Source organism: Leucopleurus acutus, assembly GCF_964270905.1.
Source record: "Leucopleurus acutus genome assembly, chromosome: 13".
NCBI lineage: Eukaryota > Metazoa > Chordata > Mammalia > Artiodactyla > Delphinidae > Leucopleurus > Leucopleurus acutus.
In genome coordinates, this window is record NC_139155.1 from 72,829,396 (window position 1) to 72,853,133 (window position 23,738).

Here is a 23,738-nt window from a genome sequence, read left to right on the forward strand (position 1 = left end):
TTTGTGGACAAAGACACATAATTGCCCCCGAAAACAGGTAACTCCTTTGGGGACAAGTTAAAATACTGAAGCATGATTTTTAATGTAAAGTATAAGGTGACTTTTCAGTTTACATGCTGTCTTAAAACTTACCCCCATTCCTCCCTGGCTGGCTCAGGCGGAAGCTGAGGCCTCAGTGAGCCCATTTCTGGATGTGGCTTGTCTCACGGGAGGCGGGGCAGGAGACGGTGTGGGTGTCCACGTCCCCCTCGACCACGCAGGCGGCTGCACCGCTCACTGCCTCCTCCTGAGTGAGAGGAGACCCCTCTAAACCTCGGCGTGTACCTTCCCCAGGTGTCGGTCCGCATGAAGTCCTGATGGAGGATGACGTGTGATCTCTCCCGTCGCCGTTTCTGCTGCAACTGAGGAAAGCTCGAATTTGGTCCAGTTAGCGACACCTTCAAGCAAAGGTTCCAGCAGCTCTAGGAAAAGGATCGTCCCTGAAGAAGCAGAGTGGCATCTTATGCCAAAGGCCAAACCCTCAGGTGTTCTGTCGCACTACATGTTCTCTTTAGGGAGCCAAGCTCAAGTCACCCAAGGGGGTGATTTTAAACATCCCCAGTAGGACCTACACTTGACGGGCACTTGAACATGTCAGTATGGGGGGATGACAGATTCTCTTTGTCATGCTGCCCCTGGGGCACAATGAAGTATTATACGTGGTCTGAGAGCGTAAAGCTGCACAATCTGAATTTTGCTTTAAATAAGTGGAACTCAGAAACATACCCAGTTCCTGCACGGCTTTAGGCTCCACATGGTGAGCGGTAGCTCTCCCCACCCCAAACCTGCAGTCGGAGGCAACAGCAGCCGACCGCTGTTTCACAAGCCCAGCAGCATTTCCACCCAAGACTTCCTTCCAGTGTTTGAGTTCAAACACTGCGGAAAAATGACTCATCTTTTCCACCCTGAGCAGCAACCTTTAGGTGGTGAAGTAGAAGGTGGGATCTCTGCTCTCTTTCCTGTGAACTGCACTTCAGTTCAGTGGCTGGACTGTGCTGGGCGTTTCTGAAAAGACCCAGAAAAACAGATTTAAGTAGAAGCGTTATATAACTTTTATTTTACATATGTCCACAGATGCTTGTACAACACACAGTGACTACTTCTGAAGCTCATAGTGTTTTTTTCCATGGCACAAAGAGACAGAAAGGTTAGTGACACACACGTGTTACAGTGACCCTGGGTGGAGCCCTAGAAAACACACATTCCAGAGGGAGGGCCAGGGTACCTGCACAGCGACCGCCCTGCTAAGCCACTACAGGAGGACGATGGAGAGGCAAGGTCCCCAGTCACCACAATCAGATGACTTATTTGAAAAAAAGCCTCAATACGAGGGACCCAAAGCTGTTCTGCTTTTTCCATTGTAAGTTATTACAGTGTAATAAAACTTAGCTCTTCACCAAATCTTAGGCCAGTGTTTGTTTTTACTTGGATGGTTCTTAAATACAAATATTGACTTTTGTTGCCCTTAGTGCTCACATAAGAAATCACTTCTTTGTAGAATATGTTTGATAACAGAGCCTGGACTAGCCAACGCTTTGTCATTGTCAGCTCACAGCTGTATGCAACTAACAGTATCACTCACCATGGAATGTTTCGTGAACTTGTTCATATCCCAGGGAAGCAAAGACTCCAAACTACAAGTGCGAAGTTGAAGGAAATGTGAAAGTAGAGAGACGGCCAGAAACATTTGGTCATAAGGTGTAGAAGCCCCAACTAATCAGACTGTTCCACAAAGTTAGTTACTCTTCACGTAAACATTTGAAAAACAGAACTTACATGATGGCTTTTCCATTCCTATAGAAAACATCAGAACTGACATTCACTTTAACTTTCTAAAAAAGTTCAACCCAAACAGCAGGGTTGGTGTTTAAAACAAACAGTATAAAATATTTACAAAACATTATTTAAGCCCCCTCCCCTCCCATCCTTAGCACTTAATAAAATCCAAATGGCCTAATATGAAAGTTTCCCACACAACAGTTTAAAAAGCATCTACCCGATACATGATTTTTAGGTTGGGTCATGATTGTTTTAAAGTTTTATTGTAGGCTTTGCTGCTGGATACAAAATAAAGGCATACAACTGTCACAAGTAGGGCAGGGTGTACAAAGTCTAAGCTGTAAAAACCATTTCAAAATATAAACTCGTTTTGTTCGAATGCACTGTATCAAAGGCTGCCCGTGTTAATACCTTTGGTATAAAATGGTAATGTTTCCCTTGAATAGCAGGCAAAACCCATCCATACCTTACACACATCCGAATCTCCTTGGAACTACTCTACCAGCCTAGTCTCAACCACCCACATTTGTCACCACTCCCTCTGTGTGTCACGGGCGGGCGCGGAGACGGGGAGGTAGGTAACCAAGAACGTCCGTCCCACACGAGCGCCGTGCAGACAGCAGGGCTCCAGCGCGGGCCACCCAGGCGCCATGGGCACACATCCTCATCCACAATCGCACACGTCCCTTAAACAAACATGAACATGCACACTGACCGGACCCAAAAGGATCTGCACGTCCTCTCCGTCTGCTCACCGATGGCCACTCCACACTGTGTAAGGATCAGAGACAGGAAGGGATCTCCAGGCGACGGCTGCGTTGACAGCAGGTGAACCGTCCTGAGGCTGCTGGCGTGAGCAGTGGTCCTGTCTGGACGCCAGAAAAGAGTCTGGGGCCATGTTTAATTTCTTCTAAGCAAAGGGCAGGGCATCCGCTGGGGGCAGTAAGCGCCGCTTAACGGGGCATAAGGCCAAAGAGGAAGGAATGGAGCCCACCGGGCAGTGGTTTGTACGCTATGCCCATAAGCAGGCCAGGCAGCCTTCCCGGAATGGAGTGGGTCAACAAGGAGGGCAGAGGAAGGGGCAGCTCTGCTCTCGGCCAGACCCTGCAGGGTCCCAACAAGCACCAGACCACAGATCAGCAGAAGGGGCAACAGGCCTGCCCCTTCAACGGAGCTGGGCATCCAGAGCCACACTAGGAACAGCGGCTGAGAGGCAGGAACCCCCAGGTGGTATCTCCACTGCTAAGAGCTGTGGTCCTTCACCAACAAGCTCTAGGATCGATGCCCGAGGCGGGACGGGCTGTTCGCAAAGCCGTGGAGCCTGTGCCGGGCACGGGAATGGGGCCAGGGTGCTGGGGTGGAGTTAGCAAACACTGAGCTCGCAGACACCGCTGGTGACCACCGACTACAGGACCCGTTTCGGAGTTGACAAACTGAACCGTGGAGGAAAGGCGACCCAAGAAGCTCAAAGAGGCAGTCAACACCCACAGAAATAAATACCGCAGACAAGTTCTCACACACACACCACACCCACTCATCCTCTTCCTCCAGACCCAGGAAAGCCTGGCTCCAGTGCTTCTCGGATTCTCAGGAAAGCAGAGACCTTGGACCCAGCTTGTTCACTGGCAGGGGTGTGTTCACCTGGGTAAAGACAATCCATTCACCTGGTCGAGAAATACCAAAATCGTCATCTGGCTTTTTATGCAGTCTCTCCGGACGCGGGGGCAGCGGGAGGCCCGGGAGCTCTCGGGGAATCTGAGTGCACAGCGGGGAGGAGCAGGGCGGGCGGGGTGCAGGCGGGGCCCCTGCCCGCTCACTGGTGGAGGTGGGCCCGGTCGTCCGGGCGCTTGATGTGGATCCGCCGCACGCGCTCGATCCGCTCCCGCTCCCGCTCCTCGTCCTCGTCCAGGTGGTGGGAGCGTCCGGCCGCCCCACCCGTGGCCTCCAGGAGTGCGTTGTCGGGTCCCCGGCCATCCTGGGCCTCATACAGCAAAATATTCAGGGTCTCCTCATAGATTCGGGCTTCAGGGAACTCCACCTGTAGCGCCACAAAACACAAGGCAGGTACATTAGCCTCTCAAATCCCCCACCCCACCAGCTCTGCCACCACCCAGGACTTCTGAGCAGGGCCATCTGTCTACACCAGGCCCCTACGACTCCGTAAGACCGTCGTTATTATGTTTAAAGCAGTTTTTATTGTCAATACGCAACACTTACACATGGCGCTACATTCACGAGAGACAAAAGGGATACAGTGAAACAGATCTCCCTGCCCTCTCTGCCCCCTTTGGAAGTTTGCCTTCCTTTGGACATTTACATCATTCCCAGTGTGTTACTTCTAACAATCAGGGCTGCACCCTTGTACACGAGGCATTCCACACCTTAAAGCAGCATCCTTTCTGAACAGGCACCAGCTGGGGACCCGCATAAAATGGACACAATCCCTCCCACTCAGTAAAGCGCTGCGTGCACTTACTGCCCTTCGGGGTCAGGTGCCGTGAACTAGAGGTGGGTCCCAGGCAATCAGTAAGAACTGGTAAAGCACTTCAAATGTTCTGCCAGGGAAGATACCGATTATGCAAAGACCCAAGTGGAACATCTGTGCAGTTACGGGAGACAACGAACCATGAGTGTCAGCTCGAAAGCACAGGTCCCGGAAGTGTGGGATAGAAGGAGAGGAAACTGTCCCTGAAGGGGCAGTCATCCCAACACCAACTCCCTGGAAAAAGGAAGGAGCCCTGAGGGACAAGAGGCAGAGCGAAGGGAGCCAGGAGAGGGGCTCTGGCCTCCAGCCCGGCTCCACCACTAACCAGCTGCACGAACATGAGCACAGGCTCACTCTGGAACCCGTCCAGGAATCTATACACAGTGGGGATCCGACCACGAGGTCTCTCAGTGCCTTTGCTCGCTGTTAAGCTCTAAAAACGTAAAGTCACTATTTTAAAGTTTAATCAATATGATGATTAGCTTTTGAATATCCAAGGGCAGAGGCAATCCATGTATATAAAAAACCAAACTATGACAAAATGGAGAGTCTAGTTACAGGTGGAATTCACAGCCCTAAAGAAAAGAGGCATGTCTTGTTAACATAGGAGGAAAAGTGAATAATTCTGGTTCCCCCACTATCTTTGAAAGGAAAAAAAAGCAAGTGTTTTTCCCTTCCTGGCTACCTTACAACAATACATACCTTTTAGGATACATTCTACATACTAATGAACCAGATGTTCTAAGAAGTTAAAAAAAAAAAAAAAAAGGGCTTCCCTGGTGGCACAGTGCTTGAGAATCCACCTGCCAATGCAGGGGACACGAGTTCAATCCCTGGTCCGGGAAGATCCCACATGCCATGGAGCAACTAAGCCCACGAGCCATAACTACTGAGCCCGCATGCCACAACTACTGAAGCCCGTGTGCCTAGAGCCCATGCTCCACAACGAGAAGCCACCACAATGAGAAGCCCGCGCACCGCAACAAAGAGTAGCCCCTGCTTGCTGCAACTAAAGAAAGCCTGAACGCAGCAACAAAGACTCAGTGCAGCCAAAAATAAACAAACAAAAAAAACATGTACCCTTTTAAAAAAAGAAAAAAGAAGTTAAAAAAAGATTTTTAACTCTGGTTTCTACTTTGTGGTCTGATTTTCTCTCATTTGCATTTTGCCTTTGAGGCTGCTCTAGCATCACAGAGCTGTGGGCTCCTGGGACTGCAGTAAGGATAATAACCCGAGCAGGTGGCCTACAGATCTGTATGAAGGTGACTAGAGGCATGAGCTGCTGCATGTGTCCCTGGTCATCAGATTTCCCCAGATAGGTTGAAAAGGAAATGACACAGTGTATGGGATGATTTAAAAAAAAAAAAAAGCACAATCAAGATGGTAGAATAGTAGGACATGAACCTTACCTTCCCCCACAAATACAGCAAAAATATATCTACATGTGGAATGATTCTCACAGAATATCTACTGAACACTGGCAGAAGACCTCAGACTGCTGAAAGGGCAAGAAAATCTCCACGAAACCAGGTAGGAAGAAAGAGAAAAGGAAATGGAAAAGAAAAGAAAGTGAGAAAGGAATTGGGACAGGACCTGTGTCACTGGGAAGGAGCTGTGAAAAAGAGGAAAGGTTCCCGCACCCTGGGAAGCCCCCTCACCGGCGGGGAGATGGGCCGGGACAGGAGAGCTTGAGCCTCAGAGGAGAAAACAGCAGCTGGTTTGCGTCAGCCAAAGCAGACGGAAGACTGCACAGTCAGTCAGTCAGTGCTGCCGCCCTGCACTCCCCAGCCTGACACACGAGTCTGCCAGTGCTGGCGGGGGCTGGTGCTGGAACTCGGGCTTCAGAGATCAAAACTGGGGAGAGGACTGGGGTTGGCATGTTGTGCAGACGGACCGGGGGGCTGGAATCCAGTGTGACCACAGCTGGGGGTGTATGCAGGGGAAGCCTGGGTCACCTTAGAGGCCAGTCGCCATTGTTTGGGGGGTGCATGAGGGGAGGGGTGGGATCTGCACTGTAGCCTTTTTCTCTGTTCGTGCGCTTGCAGAGGGCAGGACACTACCTGCATGGGCTCCAGGAGCCGTCGCAGCGCCGCCCCCCCCCCCCCCCGCCGACACCAGGAGTGGTTTCAGGCTACCATCACCTCCCTCCTGGACCCAAGGAGTGGTTGCAGGGCCCCCACCACTGCCTGCCCAAACTCCAGGAGTGGCTGTGAGATGCCATCATGCCCACCGTGTGCTCTGGGGGTGCCTGAGCTGCCCGCCGCCACCAAGAACCCAGGACTGGGCATCAGCCACTGCATCTGCACACCCCCGTCAAGGGGATAACGACCAGCACACGCTGAAGAAAAAGGCCACAGGCATCCATACTAAAAACTGCCCTCACACCAAATATATTAAACTCACAAAAGCTACACAGGGATGACCCCACATATAAACAGCCCTCCAAGACCACAGCAGACAACTGTTTCTCCTAAACTCTAAAGAGAAATCTGTAAAATGAAGAAGCAGAAGAACTACTCCCAGATAAAGGACCCTTGAAGGAACAAAGAGTGAAACAGACCCCTTCAGTCTAATAGGCACTGATTTCAAAAAGAAAATAATGAAAATACCAAAGGAATTAAGAAAGGCTATTGAAAGAAATGCAGAGTACTGTAAAAAGGAAGTAGAAACTATAAAGAGGAACCAAAAAAAATTAGAAAACTCATTTGCAGAGACGAAAGCTGAGCTAAAGGCAATGAACAGCAGAATGAATAATGCAAATGAATAAGTGATCTGGAAGATAAAATAATGGAAATCACCCAATCAGGACAGCAGATAGAAAGCCAAATGAAAAAAACCGAAAGCAATCTAAGAGACCTGTGGGATAATATAAAGTGTGCCAACCTATGCAGAATAGGGACTCCAGAAGGGAAAGAAAGAGTAAAGGGGATCAAAAATGTATTTGAAGAAATTATGGCTGAAAACTTCCCAAACCTAAAGAAAGAAACATACCCAGGTACCGGAAGCTCAAGGGTCCCAAACAAGATAAACCAAAAAAGACCTACACCAAGACGTATTATAATAAAAATGGCAAAAGTTAAAGAGAGGATTCTAAAGGCAGCAAGAGGAAAACAGAGTTAATTACAAGGGAACCCCCCCCCCCCAATAAGACTATCAGCTGATTTCTCTACGGAAACATTGCAGGCCAGAAGGGAGTGGCAAGATAAATTCAAAGTCCTAAAAGGGAAAAAATCTGCAATCTAAGATACTCTACCCAGTAAGACTATCACTTAGTATAGAAGGAGAGATAAAGACTTTCTCAGACAAGAAAAAATAGAAGAACATAGCAATACTAAACCTATCCTAAAGGAAATAGTGAAAGGTCTTCTCTAAATAGAAAAGAAGTAAAAATCTATAGGAAAGAGAAAATCACAATTGGAAAATAAATCACTTAAAAAAGCCAGTAGAGGGCTTCCCCGGTGGCACAGTGGTTGAGAATCCGCCTGCCAATGCAGGGGACACGGGTTTGAGCCCTGGCCCGGGAAGATCCCACATGCCATGGAGAACTAAGCCCATGCGCCACAAATACTGAGCCTGTGCTCTAGAGCTTGCGAGCCATAACTACTGAGCCCATGTGCCACAACTACTGATGCCCCCACGCCTAGAGCCTGTGCTCCACAACGAGAAGCCACCACAATGAGAAGCCCGCACACCACAACAAAGAGTAGCCCCCAATCGCCACAACTAGAGAAAGCCCGTGAGCAGCAACAAAGACTCAACACAGCCCAAAAAAAAAAAAAAAAAAAGCCACTATACAAATTAAAAAAAAAAAAAAAAAAATCAAAATATTTTCGGGCTTCCCTGGTGCTGCAGTGATTGAGAGTCCACCTGCCAATGCAGGGGACATGGGTTCGTGGCCCGGTCTGGGAGGATCCCACATGCCGCGGAGTGGCTGGGCCCATGAGCCATGGCCGCTGAGCCTGCGTGTCCAGAGCCTGTGCTCCGCAATGGGAGAGGCCACAGCAGTGAGGCCCCCGTACCGAAAAAAAAAAAAAGTATTTTCTGTGAAAGTGATGATAACCACAATGAACAGCAAAAGGATGAACGTGAAGATGTAAAAGAGGACATCAAAATCATAAAATGTTGGGGAGGAGAGTAAGAAAATGTAGATTTTTTCCCCCCTAGAATGTGTTTGAGCCTATATGACCACCAGTCTAAGGCAAATATATATAGGAAGGGCTTAACATGCTTGAAAAACAGGGTGACCACAAATCAAAAACATACAACAGATTCACAAAAAATGAAAAGAACATAAGTATAATGCAAAAGAATATCATCAAGCCACAAAAGGAAAAACAAAAAGAAAAAGGACAAAGAATATAAAACAACAGGAAAACAAGGTTTAAAATGGCAATAAATACATATCTATCAATAATTACCCTAAATGTCAATGGACTAAATGCTCCAGTCAAAATACACAGAGTGGCAGACTGGATTAAAAAAACAAGAGCCAGGGCTTCCCTGGTGGCGCAGTGGTTGAGAGTCCGCCTGCCAATGCAGGGGACACAGGTTTGTGCCCTGGTCCGGGAAGATCCCACATGCTGCGGAGAGGCTAGGCCCGTGAGCCATGGCCACTGAGCCTGCACGTCCGGAGCCTGTGCTCCGCAGCGGGAGAGGCCACAACAGTGAGAGGCCCGTGTACCACAAAACAAACAAACAAACAAACAACAACAAAAAAAAAACAGACTTTAAACCAAAGTCCATAAAGAAAGATAAAGAAGGACACTATATAATGGTAAAAGGATCAATACAAGAAAAGGATTTTATACTCATCAACATATATACCCCTAATATAAGAGCACCCAAATACATAAAACAAATACTAACAGACATATAAAGGGAGAAAATTGACAGGAATACAATATTGGGTTGGCCAAAAAGTTCGTTCGCGTTTTTCTGTGACATCTTCCAGGAAAACCTGAATGAACTTTTTGGCCAACCCAACAGTAGGAGACTTTACCATGCCACTCACATCAGTGGACAGATCTTCCAGAGACTCAATAAGGCCACAGAAATACTAAATGATACAATAGAACAGTTAGACTTAATTGATATTTTCATGACATTACATCCCAAAAAACCAGAATACACATTCTTTTCAAGTGCACATGGAACATTCTCTAGGATTGACCCACATACTAGGGCACAAAACAAGCCTCAACAAATTTAGGAGTACAGAAATTATCTCAAGCATCTTTTCTGACACAACAGCATGAAACTAGAAATTAGCCACAGAAAAAGAAATGAGGAAAAAAAATTACATGGAGACTAAACATGCTACTAAAAAACCAATGGGTCAATGATGAAATCAAAGAGGAAATTAAAAAATACCTTGAGACAAGTGACAATGAAAACACAACCATACAAAATCTATGGGATGCAGCAAAAGCAGTTCTTATAGGGGACTTCATAGAGATACAGGCCTTCCTCAAAAAAACGAGAAAAATCTCAAATAAACAACCTAATCTACCACTTAAAAGAATTAGAAAAAGAAGAAAAAACAAAACCTAGTCACCAGAAGGAAGGAAATAATAAAGATCAGAGGGGAAATAAATAGAGATTTAAAAAACAACATAAAAAAATTAATAAAACCAAGAGCTGGTTCTTTGAAAGGATAAACAAGATTGATAAACCTCTGGCCAAGCTCACGAAGAAGAAAAGAGAGAGAACTCAAACAAATTAGAAATGAAAAAGGAGACATAACAACTGATACCACAGGAATACAAAAAACCATAAGGGAATACTAAGAACAATTATATGCCAACAAATTCAACAACCTAGAAGAAATGGACAAGTTTCTAGAAACATACAGCCCACCAAAATTGAATCAAGAAGAAATAAATGATTTTAACAGACCAATCAATAGAACTGAAATAGAATCTATAATTTTAAAACTCCCTATAAACAACAGTCCAGAACCAGACAGTTTCACAGGCAAATTCTACCAAACATACAAACAAGAACTTATACCTATCCTTCTCAAACTCTTCCAAAAAATTGAAGAGGAGGGAACATTGCCAAGGACATTCTATGAAGCCACCATCACTCTGATACCAAAACCAGACAAAGACACCACCAAAGAAGAAAATTACAGGCCAATATCTTTGATGGTACAGGTGCAAAAATTCTCAACAAAATATTAGCAAACCAAATCCAACAACACATAAAAAAGATCTTACATCACAACCGAGTGGGATTCATCCCAAATTCATAAGGATGGTTCAACATATGCAAATCAACATGATACACCACATAAACAAAAGAAAAGACAAAAACCACATGATCATCTCAATAGATGCAGAAAAGACATTTAACAAAAATGCAACATCCATTCATGATAAAAACTCTTACCAAAGTGGGTATAGAGGGGACATATTTCTAAATAGTAAAAACTATTTATGACAAACCCACAGCCAATATAATACTCAATGGTGAAAAGCTGAAAGCCTTCCCGCTAAAATCTAGAACAAGACAAGGATGCCCGCTGTAACCACTTCTATTCAACATAGTATTGGAAGTCCTAGACACAGTAATCAGATAAGAAAAAAAAATAAAAGGTATCCAAATTGGAAGGGAAGAGGTAAAACTGTCATTATATTTAGATGATATAATACTATATACAGAAAAACCCTAAGGACTCCACACAAAAACTACTAGAACTGGTAAATGAATTCAGCAAGGTAGCAAGACACAAGATTAACATACAGAAATTGGTTGCATTTCTTCACACCAACAATGAAGTATCAGAAAGGGAATGTAAAAAAAAATCAATATCTTTTAAAATCACAACCCCCCAAATAAAATACTTAGGAATAAACCTCACCAAGGAGGTGAAAGACTTATATGCTGCGAACTATAAAACATTAATAAAGGAAACTGAAGGTGATTCAAAGAAATGAAAAGATATCCCATGCTCCTGGGTTGGAAGAATTAATATTGTTAAAATGGCCATATTACCTAAAGCAATCTACAGATTTAACATGATCCCTATCAAATCACCCATGACATTTTTCACACAACTAGAGCAAATAGTCCTAAAATTCACATGGAACCATAAAAGACCCAGAATTGCCAAAGCAATCCTGAAAAAAAAGAACAAAGCAGGGGGCATAACCATCACAGACTTCAGATAATACTACGAAGCTACAGTGATCAAAACAGTGTGGTATTGGCATAGAAACAGACACATGGATCGATGGAACAGTATAGAGAGCCCAGAAATAAACCCACACACCTACAGTCAATTGATCTTGAACAAAGGAGGCAAGAATATACAATGGGAAAAAGTCCCTTCAGCAAGCGGTGTTGGGAAAATTGGACAGCCACATGTAAATCAATGAAGTTAGAACACACCCTCTTACCACACAAAAAAATAAACTCAAAGTGGCTTAAAAACTTAAACATAAGATATGACACCATAAACCTCCTAGAAAAGATCATAGGCAAAACATTCTCTGACATAAACCATACCAATGTAGGTCAGTCTCCCAAGGCAACAGAAATAAAAATAAACAAATGGGACGTAATCAAACTTACAAGCTTTTGCACAGTAAAGGAAACCATAAACAAAACGAAAAGACAACATACAGGATGGGAGAAAATATTTGCAAATAATGCGACCAACAAGAGCTTAATTTCCAAAATATACAAACAGCTCATACAACTCAACAACAAAAAAACAAACATACCAATCGCAAAATGGGCAGAAAACCTAAAGAGACATTTCTCCAAAGAATACCAAAGGCCAATAGGCGTATGAAAAGATACTCAACATCACTAAATATTAGAGAAATGCAAATCAAAACTATAATGAACTACATGCTCACACCAGTCAGAATGGCCATCATTAAAAAGTCTACACAACATCGCTAATCAACTATACTCCAATATAAAATAAAAATTAAACACAAAAAAATTAAATAAAATACCTTCAAAAAAAAGAAAAAGGTCTACAAATAACAAATGCTGGAGAGGGTGTGGAGAAAAGGGAACCCTCCTACACTGTTGGTAGGAATGTAAGTTGGTGCAGCCACTGTGGAAAACAGCGTAGAGGTTTTCCTCAGAAAACTAAAAACAGAATTACCATATGATCCTGCAATCCCCAGGCATATACCCAGACAAAACTATAATTCAAAAAAAGATACATGCACCCCTATGTTCATAGCAGCACTATTCACAATAGCCATGACATGGAAACAACCTAAATGTCCATCAACAGATGAATGGATAAAGAAGATGTGGTACATATATACAATGGACTACTATTCAGCCATAAAAAAGAAAGAAATAATGCCATTTGCAGCAACATGTATGCAACTAGAGATTATCATACTAAGTGTAGTAGGTCAGAAAGAGAAGGACAAATACCATATGATATCACTTATATGTGGAATCTAAATTATGACACAAATGAACCTATCTATGAAACAGAATCATAGACACAGAGAATAGAATGGGAGAGGGATGGATTGGGAGTTTGGGATTAGCAGATGCAAACTGGTATATATAGGATGGATAAACAACAAGGTCCTACTGTATAGCACAGGGAACTATATTTAATATCCTGTGATAAACCATAATGGAAAAGAATGTGTATATGTATAACTGAGTCACTCTGCTGTACAGCAATTAACACATTATAAATCAACTATACTTCAATAAAAAGAAAAAAATAGAAGGGAGGAAAACAAAAGACAAAAACAACCCAGTCACATAGCCTAAGGAGGAGGGTAGGCAAGCAGAAACCTAAAGGGAGTGAATATCAATTAACAGATCTCTAACCACACTCTGCAGCATGATCTAGCTTTGCAAAACAGCACAGAGACAGAAGCCAAGGGAGAGGTCAGGTCCACTGGTTTGCAGAGGATGACATAAAAATGGGTCCAGAGTCCAGATCAGTCAGGGAGTCACATGCTGGGAAGAAGCCACCCAGATTCACAACGAGTGCTGAGAGGGCCCCGTGAGGGTGGAGGGCTGCCCAAGTCGGTGGGTAAGAGGAGGACAGATGACAAGGAAGTAGGGGCTCACGACTAGAAGGCCAAGGTCAAGACCTTGAAGGTAGCACTGCTCCTGATGAGTGAGATGGATGGGGCCAGTGTGGTGGGAAACAGCGTCGAGAGGAAGACGGCAAGGAGCTGGCATAGGTGGGGTCGGACCGTTGTTGACAGAGGAGAAAATGCAGGCAGCGGGGTACACACGGGTACAAGGACCCGTCTGAATCAACCTTTACAGAAAAGGAACCCATGAGCAGTATGACTGTCTATACTTACTGGGTGTCAGAAAGGAAACGCCATTCTGTTCTTCCAAGCCTACATTTGGATCTTTCCAGGGCCCAAAAGAGAATGAATATTTGAACAACGAGCAGTCAAGAGTCAAGGAAAGCATTTTTAGAGCCTTTCCCTTTTGAAGTGTATTTTGCTCAAGGAGAAAGGGAAGTTTTTCAAATACAGATTTCAGACTAGCCACTCAGAACCGTCCTCTGGAGGCCCTTACCTTGGTCTGTTTCTTCTCGGTGGCGTAGACGATAGAGGTACAGCAGACTTCAGCGATCTTGCGGCCCTGGCCGTAGAAGGACCAGCAGCAGATTTCGTCCCCAATGACATCCTTTATGAACAGGACCCTTCCATTAAAGCGCAGCGATAGCTTATCAAACAGTTCGATGTTCTTCAACATATTGTCGTCAGAATTGCTGCAAAAGAGCATTTGATAAAGTGATTGATTACAAGCTGGTGTTAACAGCCACCACTAGTGGGGGAGTGTTTCCACACATCGGGCCCATTATCTCCAACATCCCTTTTCAACCTCACAGTAAGCCCGTGAAGAAGGCACTACAGTCCCCAAAGCTCAAAGGAAAGCAAGGGTCAGAGAAATTAGGGAACTGGCTGAGGCCAATAACTAATAAATGGCAGAGCTGAGCCTCAAAAAGACAGCTCTGGCCTCTAAGTCTGCGCTCCTCACCAGCGAGCTAGGGCGGACGCCCTGCTGTGCAACAGCCAGGAATGAAATCCTGAAACCACGGGGTCTGCAGGCAGAGGCACCAGGTCGGGGACATGGAGGAGAGCCCCACAGAGCCACATGAGAGGCTGAGTGACCTGTCCGAGGGAGACTTTTTATCCTGGGTCCATTTATGGGTCTTAAATAACTTCATCTAATACCCCTACAAGCCATAAGTTCCTGATTTAGAGCCACATGTTCCCAAGAGCCAAAAGGCATTCTAGAAACCTGTATATATTGCTAGTGGGAACATAAAATGGCATAGTCACTTTGGAAAACAGTTCGGCAGGTCCTCAAGTGATTAAACGTAGAGTTACCATATGACCCAGCAATCGCACTCCTAGGTATCCACCCAAGAGAAATGAAAACATGTATGTGTACATGCATGTCCACAGCAGCATTATTCCTAACGGCCAGAAGGTGGCAACAACCCTAATTGTCCATCAACTGATGAATGGACAAGCAAAATGTAGTCTGTCTGAACAATGGAGTATTTTTCAGCCATAAAATGAAGTACTGATGCGTGCTACAACATGGATGAACTTTGAAAACGTTATGCTAAGTGAAAGAAGCCAGACACAAAAAGCAACATATTATAAGATTCTACATATATGAAATGTCCGGTGTAGGCAAATCCATAGAAACAGAAAGCAAAGTAGTGGTTGCCTAGGGCTGGGGGAGATAAGAGGGTGGGGGGCCATGGGGAGTGACTGCTAACAGGTATAGGTTTCCTTCTGAGGTGATGAAAATGGTCTACAATTAGGTAAGTGGTGATGGTTGCACAACTCTGAATATACTAAAAAACACTGAATTGTGTATTTTTAAACGGTGAATTTTATGGTACGTGTGAATTTGATTTCATATCTATCGATCCATCTGGGCATTCTAGAGGTGCAAAAAGGCCACCCTCATCTGAAGGGAACGAGGGGAGCTGGGCCTGGCTGGTTTGAGTGCAGATGTCTTTTCTGGCCAACACCTTACCTGGTATACGAGTATTTGTTGTTACTTCTGTTGTAGAGCAACTTCACGGCTGGCTGTGGGTTGTTTTAAAAAAAAGGAAGAAGAGAGTCACTTGGAGTGCAGGTGCGAAGGACCACCGGCTTCCCACAGCACTGGAGCCCTGCCATCCGCCTGAAGAGGCAGATAAGCATAGCCTGCTGGCTGGGGTGGGGCTGGAGAGGGAGACTGCGTGAGCCAGCACCAGGAGAAACAAAAGATGAGCTATACTCTCCCATTCCTGACCCCTTCTCAGGCCTTGCCCAAGGCAATTTCCCACATTTTTATTCCAAAACTTACTCAGAATAACCTCCACTACTTTTGGTAGCAAAAGAAATGCCACAAGGTTGCCTCCACCATACCTTATTTGAAGTCGCTATAAGTTTCTGTTCTTCCTTGGATGAGGTGATGACAGGAACTTTGCAGAAAGGCTCATAAGTATCTTTGTTCTGCTGGAACAAAACATGCTTTCAGCCTGGGAGGCCTGCCCAGCATTGAACTGTTTAAGCTGGCCTGCCGGGCAAAGACGGACTCTGGCGAGGGGAGATGGGGCAGCCGTGGCTGGGAAGAGAGGAGGATTCTCAGCACCAGTGAAGTAGGATGGGGGATGACCAGGAGTGGAGTTCTCCAATGAACCCGCTCTTCGGCCAGGACTGTTATATGCCAGGGTGCTTGGCATATAAATACTAACAATGACACATTTCACAGCCCAGGAAGCCACTCAAAAATAAACCCTAAATATGGCAGATGAAATACAATTGCATCAAAGCTCCTAAAACCCCACTGCAATGACTGCAGAGGAATTATAAGCCCATAAGGAGAGAAAGAATGGGAAAAGTGAGGTCAGCAGACAAAAGATGTCAAAAATTCAAGTCTGGAAAGCAGGTCTCAAGTGAGTGATAACCAAGGAGCAGAACGCTGAAACCTAAGTTGGCAGATGGGAAAGAATCCACAGCTTTGAAGGCTGGTGGACTCAGGGCAAGAGCAGAGGGTTGCTTGCTAGTCGACAGAAGCACTGGTGAGACCTCCAGATGGATCCCCTACCCCAGCCGGGCAAGAGAAAAGTCCACTTTCCTGGAGCAGTTTGTACAGGAGAGGACAGGGCTGAGCTGCTATTCTGAAAACGGGAGATTAAGTGAACCATCTACACACTAAATGGTGAGCCCTACCCCCACCCCAGCCCCTTCTCCTACTCAGATCTCAGAAGGCAGCCAGTTGGGCTTATACCCACCAGGCAAGAGAGTGGAGGATTCCTCTACAGGGAACCACCTGTCCAAAAAAAAAAAAAAAAAAAAGGCTTACAGATTCTGACATTGAGAGTTCCCACTGAAAAAGCCAGCCTTATCATCTGCCACTGAAGCCCACTGGACAACAATACATAGTGTTTCAGAGCCTTTGCTCTTGAATTTCAACAGACCAAGGACCATCAGATTATACCCGGAAAGCCTCTCAAATATGAGACTGAAACCAAAACAAAGAGAAAAAGTAAGAGAAGGAGTCCCACAATGAAGGCAGCAGAAAGAAAACTTCAAATAGTATCATCAGACAGATGAGAGCGGATACCGCATCCCATGAAACAAGATCAGCGTGCTATATAAAAAAGAGCACTCGGAGAACTAGAAAAGGCTCTCGGGAGTCAGAAATACGATAGCAGAAATGAAAAATTCAATAGAAGCGTTGAAAAGATAAAACTGAAAAAACGCTCTGAGAAAATAGAAGGATAAGGGCGACAGAAATTAGGAGGTCAGTCCTGGAGGTTTAATCTCAGACTAACAGAAACCACAAAAAGGAACCCAGAGGGCATGTCTCTAAGACAAAGATGAAACAGAGATTCCCTGATGTGTCTGAACATACCAGGAGGAGACTGAAGTTTCTGAGAATTTAGGGCTGAATTAGGGATGTGTGCTTAGAAAACCAAGCAAACAAAAGACAATGAAGCAATCACTAATTCTGGCAAACTGAAAAGTTACACGAAAAAGGAAATAATCACTGTATACTCTGTGGCTCAACTGTTAACAATATTTACACAACTCAACGTAAACTCTGAGTACGGATTTAATCAAAACTGTGATAAACTACACTGGGAGAAGGAATATGTGCAGGCAAGTTTGGTAGTGGCTGGGGTGGCACATGAGCTAAATTTTAATTTTCTACAGAAACGCCAGTAGATAGTGTGGTAAACTGAAAAATCAATAAATAATATAAGAAATAGGTGAGTAAAGAACTGCTGCAAGAATTAAAAGAGGCTGCTGCAGGGGTGGGAGTGGGTGGAAGGCGTATGCTAGTGTTTTTGACATCAACCTAGCTTACAATACTAACTTGCCTTGGTAAACGCTTTACATGCATTACTTTAATAAACATACAAATGAAATAAAAAATAACAAAGTAAAAGCTACAACATTCAGTTAGATTTACAGAGAGTTCACAGACTGGCAGTAGCGGCAGGGGTGGTGCAAATAACAGCTCCTCAGGCAAATACCAGTTCCTCAGGCAGACTGGCATCGTGGGTACTGTCCCAGTGGAGAGCCACCCAAGAGCCTCACGTTTACAGATCCAATTCCTAGGACAACGCAAAGGGGTTCTTCTGATTCTCTGCCATGTCTTAACTTGCCTTGAAATAAATGGCTGCTGGCTACATCTAGAAGCGTTCTGGTTTTGTAGGGATTTTACTGTCCCTAGACTTGACCCCAGCAGTCCTTCCCCAGCTCCAGCTGAGGAGTGAGGGGTGTCTGTCTGTAGAGATTACGCTGGGCTCTCAACAATGACTTGTGGGATGAGAGTAAGTCTCCCAATGAGTCCAGAGAAGGATCAGGTTTTACACCCCATGGCTCGGTACTGAAGGGTTACAATGCACACAGGGAGAGGACCCAACACCATGGGGGCTGAAATAAGCCAGAGAGCAGTCAGGTGGCCTCAGCATCACAGGGAAGCCTCTCGGGGGTCGCGCAGGCCAGAGGGGAGCAGCTCCGGGGTCAACTCATTAACTCTCACAACAGCTCAATGAGGGAGGGGGACAATGAGAAAGGCAGATGAGTCTGGGGCTCTCCCTGCCCACACGGGGAGAAAGGGTGATACCTACTTGCAGGGCTGCCTGGCACTCTTCCACCAGGCCCTGGACCAGGTAGTACTTGGCTTCTGCCAGCAGCTCCTCGATCTCCCGGCGGCTCTCAGGCAAGGGGACCGCCCCGTCACGAAGGTAGTTGAGTATGGTACCAAAGTGCTTCCCACACCGGTCAATGAGGATCCAGCCTGTGGTGGGAGGAGGGGGGAGGAGAGCTGGTGTCTCTTGGCTCCCACCACCCCTGGGGAGAGCAGGACCACAGAGAGGGTTGCGGCCCCACCTGCCCAGCTACCAGCAAAGGGCTGACCAGGCCCCGCTGGCTGCAGACAAGCACACCCCAGACTCACTGGTTTGGGCTCCTTTATTTTATTTATTTATTTTTAACTTTTTGGCCACACCAAAGGAAGGATTGAACCGGTGCCCCCTGCGAAGGAAGCACGGAGTCTTAACCACTGGACTGCCAGGGAAGTCCACGGCCCCTGGAGCCTAAAAGCATGTTCCTAAAGTACCTCAAAAATCCCTATGTTAAGAATATCGCAAGAGGGCCTACCCCACACCTGGATAAAATGGGTCCAAATGAGCACATCCCATTGACAGGGGAAAGGCTTCTGGTGTGAAAATATCTATTCCCTTTTACAACAAAGCTTTTTTTTTTCAGACTCCCAAATAACAGAGCCATTTCTAAGGAAGCAGACGGCTCATGCTGCAGGGAGTCAGTGACATCTGACTCCCAAGGGTGACCCCCAGGCACTCACCAGCACCACCACAGAAAATTCCATCCGTAACCCCCCAAACAAGTGTTTAGTGGCTAATGACAGCGATCAGAGATAAAATGGTGACCAGCCAGACCCTGCCCTCAAGCAGTTCAGTCTAACTTGGGGAGATGGCGCTGGCATTCATGAGATACGGAAACACATTCCAGCTGCTGACCGGAACCAGGCACAGTGCGAAATCGTGCCTTGTGGGTGGGGACAAGGCGAGTCCTGCAGCTTCTCAGTGTCTTCTCCAGTCTCCAGTCCTGGCCCTGGTCTGCAGGGCCGCTATGCGGCTTCGCTTCTCGAAATTCCTCCGCTGAAATGCAAATGCTACTGGGAAGAGGAAAGAGGACTGGAGCCTGGGAAGGGGAGGAGGAGGTACCAGAAGGGGAAGCAGGGTTGAGGTGAAGACCAAGTACATCTCAAGAGAAAACGTGAAGCCAGACAGACGGAGAAGTCCCGGCCTTCCCGATAAGCAGGGTCACCCCGGGAAGGGGGCCCCAAATCTCCTGCTGCGCACTGCAGGTGAGGAAATGCCAGCGCCCAGGGAAGTTAGGAGGTTCACACAGGAATCACTCATTCTCTGCCCCTGCTTTCCCTCAGCTTGGGAAAAGAGCCAGGTTTCCACTCCTAAGACCACTATGTCTTCCCAAATCCTCCTCAGACCCCAGGCCCTGGATCGGCAGCAGAGGCCAATGGAGGCCAAGGGCAGCCAAGGCACCTTTTCACGTCCAGTCACAAGTCGGCCCGCCTCCCCCGAGTCCAGCCCCGCCAAGTGTGCTCAGGTGTTCTAGTGCACTAGTTAGTGTTCTTTGCCGCCATCACCAGGAGAGTTGACAAGGAGGCCATTTCCACGTTCCGCTTTGCAACTACTCCTCAGTCCACGGTTCCTGGGCCTTTGGTTAAAGGTCCCGTCTCGTCCCTCCAGAGCCTTCTGCGCAGCACTTCCACGCTGCTATGGCTTCCTGAGTACAGCAAGAAGTTAATCCCCAATCTCGGCAAACACAAAGCAAATGTGTGGCCTGGAGTCAGACCCTGGATCCGAGGAAGGACAACGAGGCCTTCACAGGTGTGGTAAATCCTGTCACCTTGACAGTGCCCGCTGGACATTATGTTCCCGCTCCTTTCTCCAGCTGAGACAACAAAGTGCGGACTCAGTATCTGTTCTGCAGCTCAGATGCCTACAGGGGCCTTGAGCACACAGGATAACCAGGTGCAGGTGGGCAGGGCAGACCACAGCCCAGGCCCTGCCTCTCCCCGCCCCCGCCCCCCAAGGGGGTTCTTCCCACTCCAGCCAAAACTGGCCAGGCAGGAATGAGGCCCAGGGCTGAGAGAGCCCCTGATGTTCCAGGAGAAGCCAAAAATGCAGATTTCCCTGTGAAATCTCCAGACTTCTAAAGAACAGTAAACTGATTTTTTTTTAAAACCTGTCATTAACCCACGACAGGGCAGCCACAACAGGGCCTGCTGGCCAGCAGCCTGTGACCCCTGTTGTGACCGTGGATCAAGTGCTCTCCCTCCAGCAAGCCGACAAGGTATGGAAAGACCGTACTATCTCCCCAACAGTTCCTGGTGATGGAGGCTCATTCCCCTGCATTCTCCTCAGATGAAAACAGAGGCTCAGGGAGGTCCAGGGACACTCCCAAAAGCTGGGGAGGCAGACCTAAACCACAAAGAACAAGCAAGAAACTCGTAGGAAAACTCTTTTCATCATACGAAATTGAGAAGACACATAGAACCTCAGTCTTTGGGAGAAAGGGCAACAAATTCCACCCAGCCGCTCTGGGAAGAAAATGTCCTCGTCTGCCTTTGATGCGTGGACAACGCAGCCACTCAGAAAGAACGAGGGCCCCTGAAATCAATTACCCAAGTGACAGTCCAGAGTTTCCATAAACGAACAGGCGGACCGTGACACTGGGCTCTGGCTCAAGAATGCTGTCAGGAAATGCTTGTGGTGAAGGAATCATACTTTGGACAAATAAGGGCAAAAAAAAAGAGCAGAGCCAGACGCACTCTCCATGAGGTTTCAATTAACATTTTGACTTCAAAATATTTTAGTTGCTTTCAAAGCAGGAATCGATCCCTTTGAAGCAGTCAGCTCCAGTCCCCAGCATATAGACAAGCTAAGGGAAGCCAAGCCAGGTCAGGGCGACCTGGGCTCCCTGGCCCCTTTGGCAGGGCTGGAAAGAAGAGTGAGGGGTGTAGACCCGGAGGCTCTGGGACGGGTTGAGTGAGACAGCACAGGCCTGTACTGGAAACCCAGCTCTGCACCTACTTGCTGGATGACGTTGGTGTCTCACTTAACCTCTCTGTCCTACGGTTTCCTGTTCTAAAAATGGTTCCTCCCTGGGCTGGCATAAAGGTAAGATGAGAGAATGTACAGGAAGCACAGAGCACAATGCCGGGTCTGCCAGCAGCCATCAAATAGGTCTCTGATGGTGAGCCCTTTACATATGGCATCATCACTGGAGAATAGACGGGAGTGGCAGCGGCATCCAGAGGCAGAATGTTCCAGCCCCCAGGAAGGGGGTCTGCGTGGTTTTTGGGGTGCCTGGGAGGAGGCTTGGCTCAGAGACGGGGGGCTGGACCGCCGGGCTTGCCCCCTCCCAGCCCCGCCAGCAGACCAGGTACATCCTCTCTCCTTCCCTCCCCCACCTCCTCCAGGGAGCTTTCACTGACCTCTCCTTCTCCATACTAAGGTATTTAGATTTTTATGGTCCCCAGACTTGCCTGTTCATAAGTTGCCTAAGGTACTTGGGTCCTTGTTACAAATTCAGACTCTTGGAAGTAGCCTCATTCCTAAATCAGAATCTCTAGGGCAGGGTTTCTCTGCCTCAGCACTAGTGACACTTCAGACCGGGTGATTCTTTGTTATGGAGAGACCCTCCATAGGGTATGTAGCAGCATCCCTGGCCTCCACCCAATAGCATTCCCACACCCAAAACGTGATACCCAGCAATGCTCTGGATATTGCCAAGTGTCCCTGAGGGTCAAAAATCATCTCTGGTTGAGCACCACTGACCGAAATAGATCAAAGATCTAAATGTAAAAAATAATGTAAAAACTTCGAGGTATCAGAGTCAACAAATCAGACTGGGAGAAGATATCTACAACATAAGACCACAAAGAAATATGATCCAGAATATATACTTCTACAAAGAAAGAAAAAAGGAAAATGTGTAAAGACACTGTCCGGCAGCTAAATGATGAAACACAATGGCCAATAAACATAAGTCACTCAATGCACTGGAAATGCTAAATAAAACAACAAAGCACTGTACCATAACCATCAGATTGGCAGTAAGCAAACAATGACAGGTGCCCAGTGTTGGCAAAAATTCAGACCCCTGTGGGGAGGATAACGGACACAACCGCTAATACCTAATCAAGTCGAGGATATGATCCCCAATTCCCCTCTTGGGAATCAACTCCAGGACAGAGCTCCCAATGGTGGGTAGGACCTTAATGCTGTGGGCCCTGGGCCGGGGGTGTGGGGGTGTGGGGTGGGGCTGGCTGGGGCCTGGGGACTCCAGAGCTTTTTCATTCACCAAAGTAAAAATATTATTTTCTGGGTGTGCCATGATGTGGCAAGGGTTGGGAAGCAGAGCCCACACATGCACTGGGAGAGTGTTGGAGAATGATAATATTCCTAACAGTGAACACTGGAAACAGCCTAAATAACCATCACAGAACACGGATCCATAAACTGCACAGAACACTCTACTTCAGGGAAATGTGTGAACTAGAGCTGTTTTCTCATGGATCAATGTCACAGGCATAACGCTCACTAAAGCAAAAGCTAAAAGGCTACGTACAAGCTATAACATGTAACACCATTTATATGATGTTTAAAAATGCACCAACTATACGGTGGTTACGGACATAAACAGCTGTAGTAACAGTAATTCACGCAAAGCCCCACACCAGTGGTTCTCAGCCCTGGCCGCGCATTAGAATCCCACCGCGAGCTCTTAAAGTCCTAATGTCCACCACACCCTGTCCAGTTACATCTGGCTGAGGAGCGGGGGCGGGGGTGGGGTGGGTGGACGACAGGCATCAAGGTTTAGCTCTGAGGGTGACTCTGTGCAGCAAAGACTGAAATCCACCCCAGTGACCCCACAGTCAAGCTACTTAGAGGTCATGGCTAGAAGGGAGAGAGGCAGAGAGGGTAAAGAGAAGCCCCATGGGTCCAGGTAATGTTTTAGTCCTTGTCTGAGTTGGGGCACAGGGGAGTTTGTTACATTATGCAGTTTAAACGCTTTCAACTTATTTCAGAATTTTGCATAAGGCAGGAGGCCTGCGGGGGTACTGCAGTTTTCCTGCTTATTCCACTGCCCCACTGGTTTTCTAGGGAACGCCTACTGATAATTAGATTAATGACTCTCTTCTCTGATCTAGTTTATAGACTTCCTTACTCCAAAAACATTAGCCAGAGACCAGACACCATTTAAGGCGGGAAAGTACTACAAGCAACAGGGATGAGGCAGGCAACTACAGGTGAGGGCCGGACAGAAGTCGTGTTACGAAAGGGCCACATAAATCCACCCGCCAATGACGACAATGACAAGGGCTCCGGGAGAAATTCTAGCAC

The 23,738-nt window shown here is 46.6% G+C and overlaps 1 protein-coding gene across 2 annotated transcripts in view; it reads right to left on the reverse strand.

Moving 5' to 3' along the window:
* Nucleotides 1-986: 986 nt before the first annotated feature.
* The window catches only part of KCTD10 (potassium channel tetramerization domain containing 10), a 33,337-nt gene continuing 10,585 nt past the window's right edge, over nt 987-23,738 (reverse strand). Inside the window, exons 3-7 of one of the 2 annotated variants that reach the window (XM_082852761.1) lie at nt 18,411-18,580; nt 15,694-15,780; nt 15,317-15,369; nt 13,835-14,030; nt 987-3,856 (exon numbers count right to left, since the gene is read on the reverse strand). In XM_082852761.1, the coding sequence (XP_082708887.1) occupies nt 3,632-3,856; nt 13,835-14,030; nt 15,317-15,369; nt 15,694-15,780; nt 18,411-18,580 (731 nt within the window). In that variant the 3' untranslated portion in view covers nt 987-3,631. Of the gene's footprint in view, nt 3,857-13,834; nt 14,031-15,316; nt 15,370-15,693; nt 15,784-18,410; nt 18,581-23,738 lie in introns of both variants that reach the window. The other variant, XM_082852760.1, reaches the window with a different exon arrangement.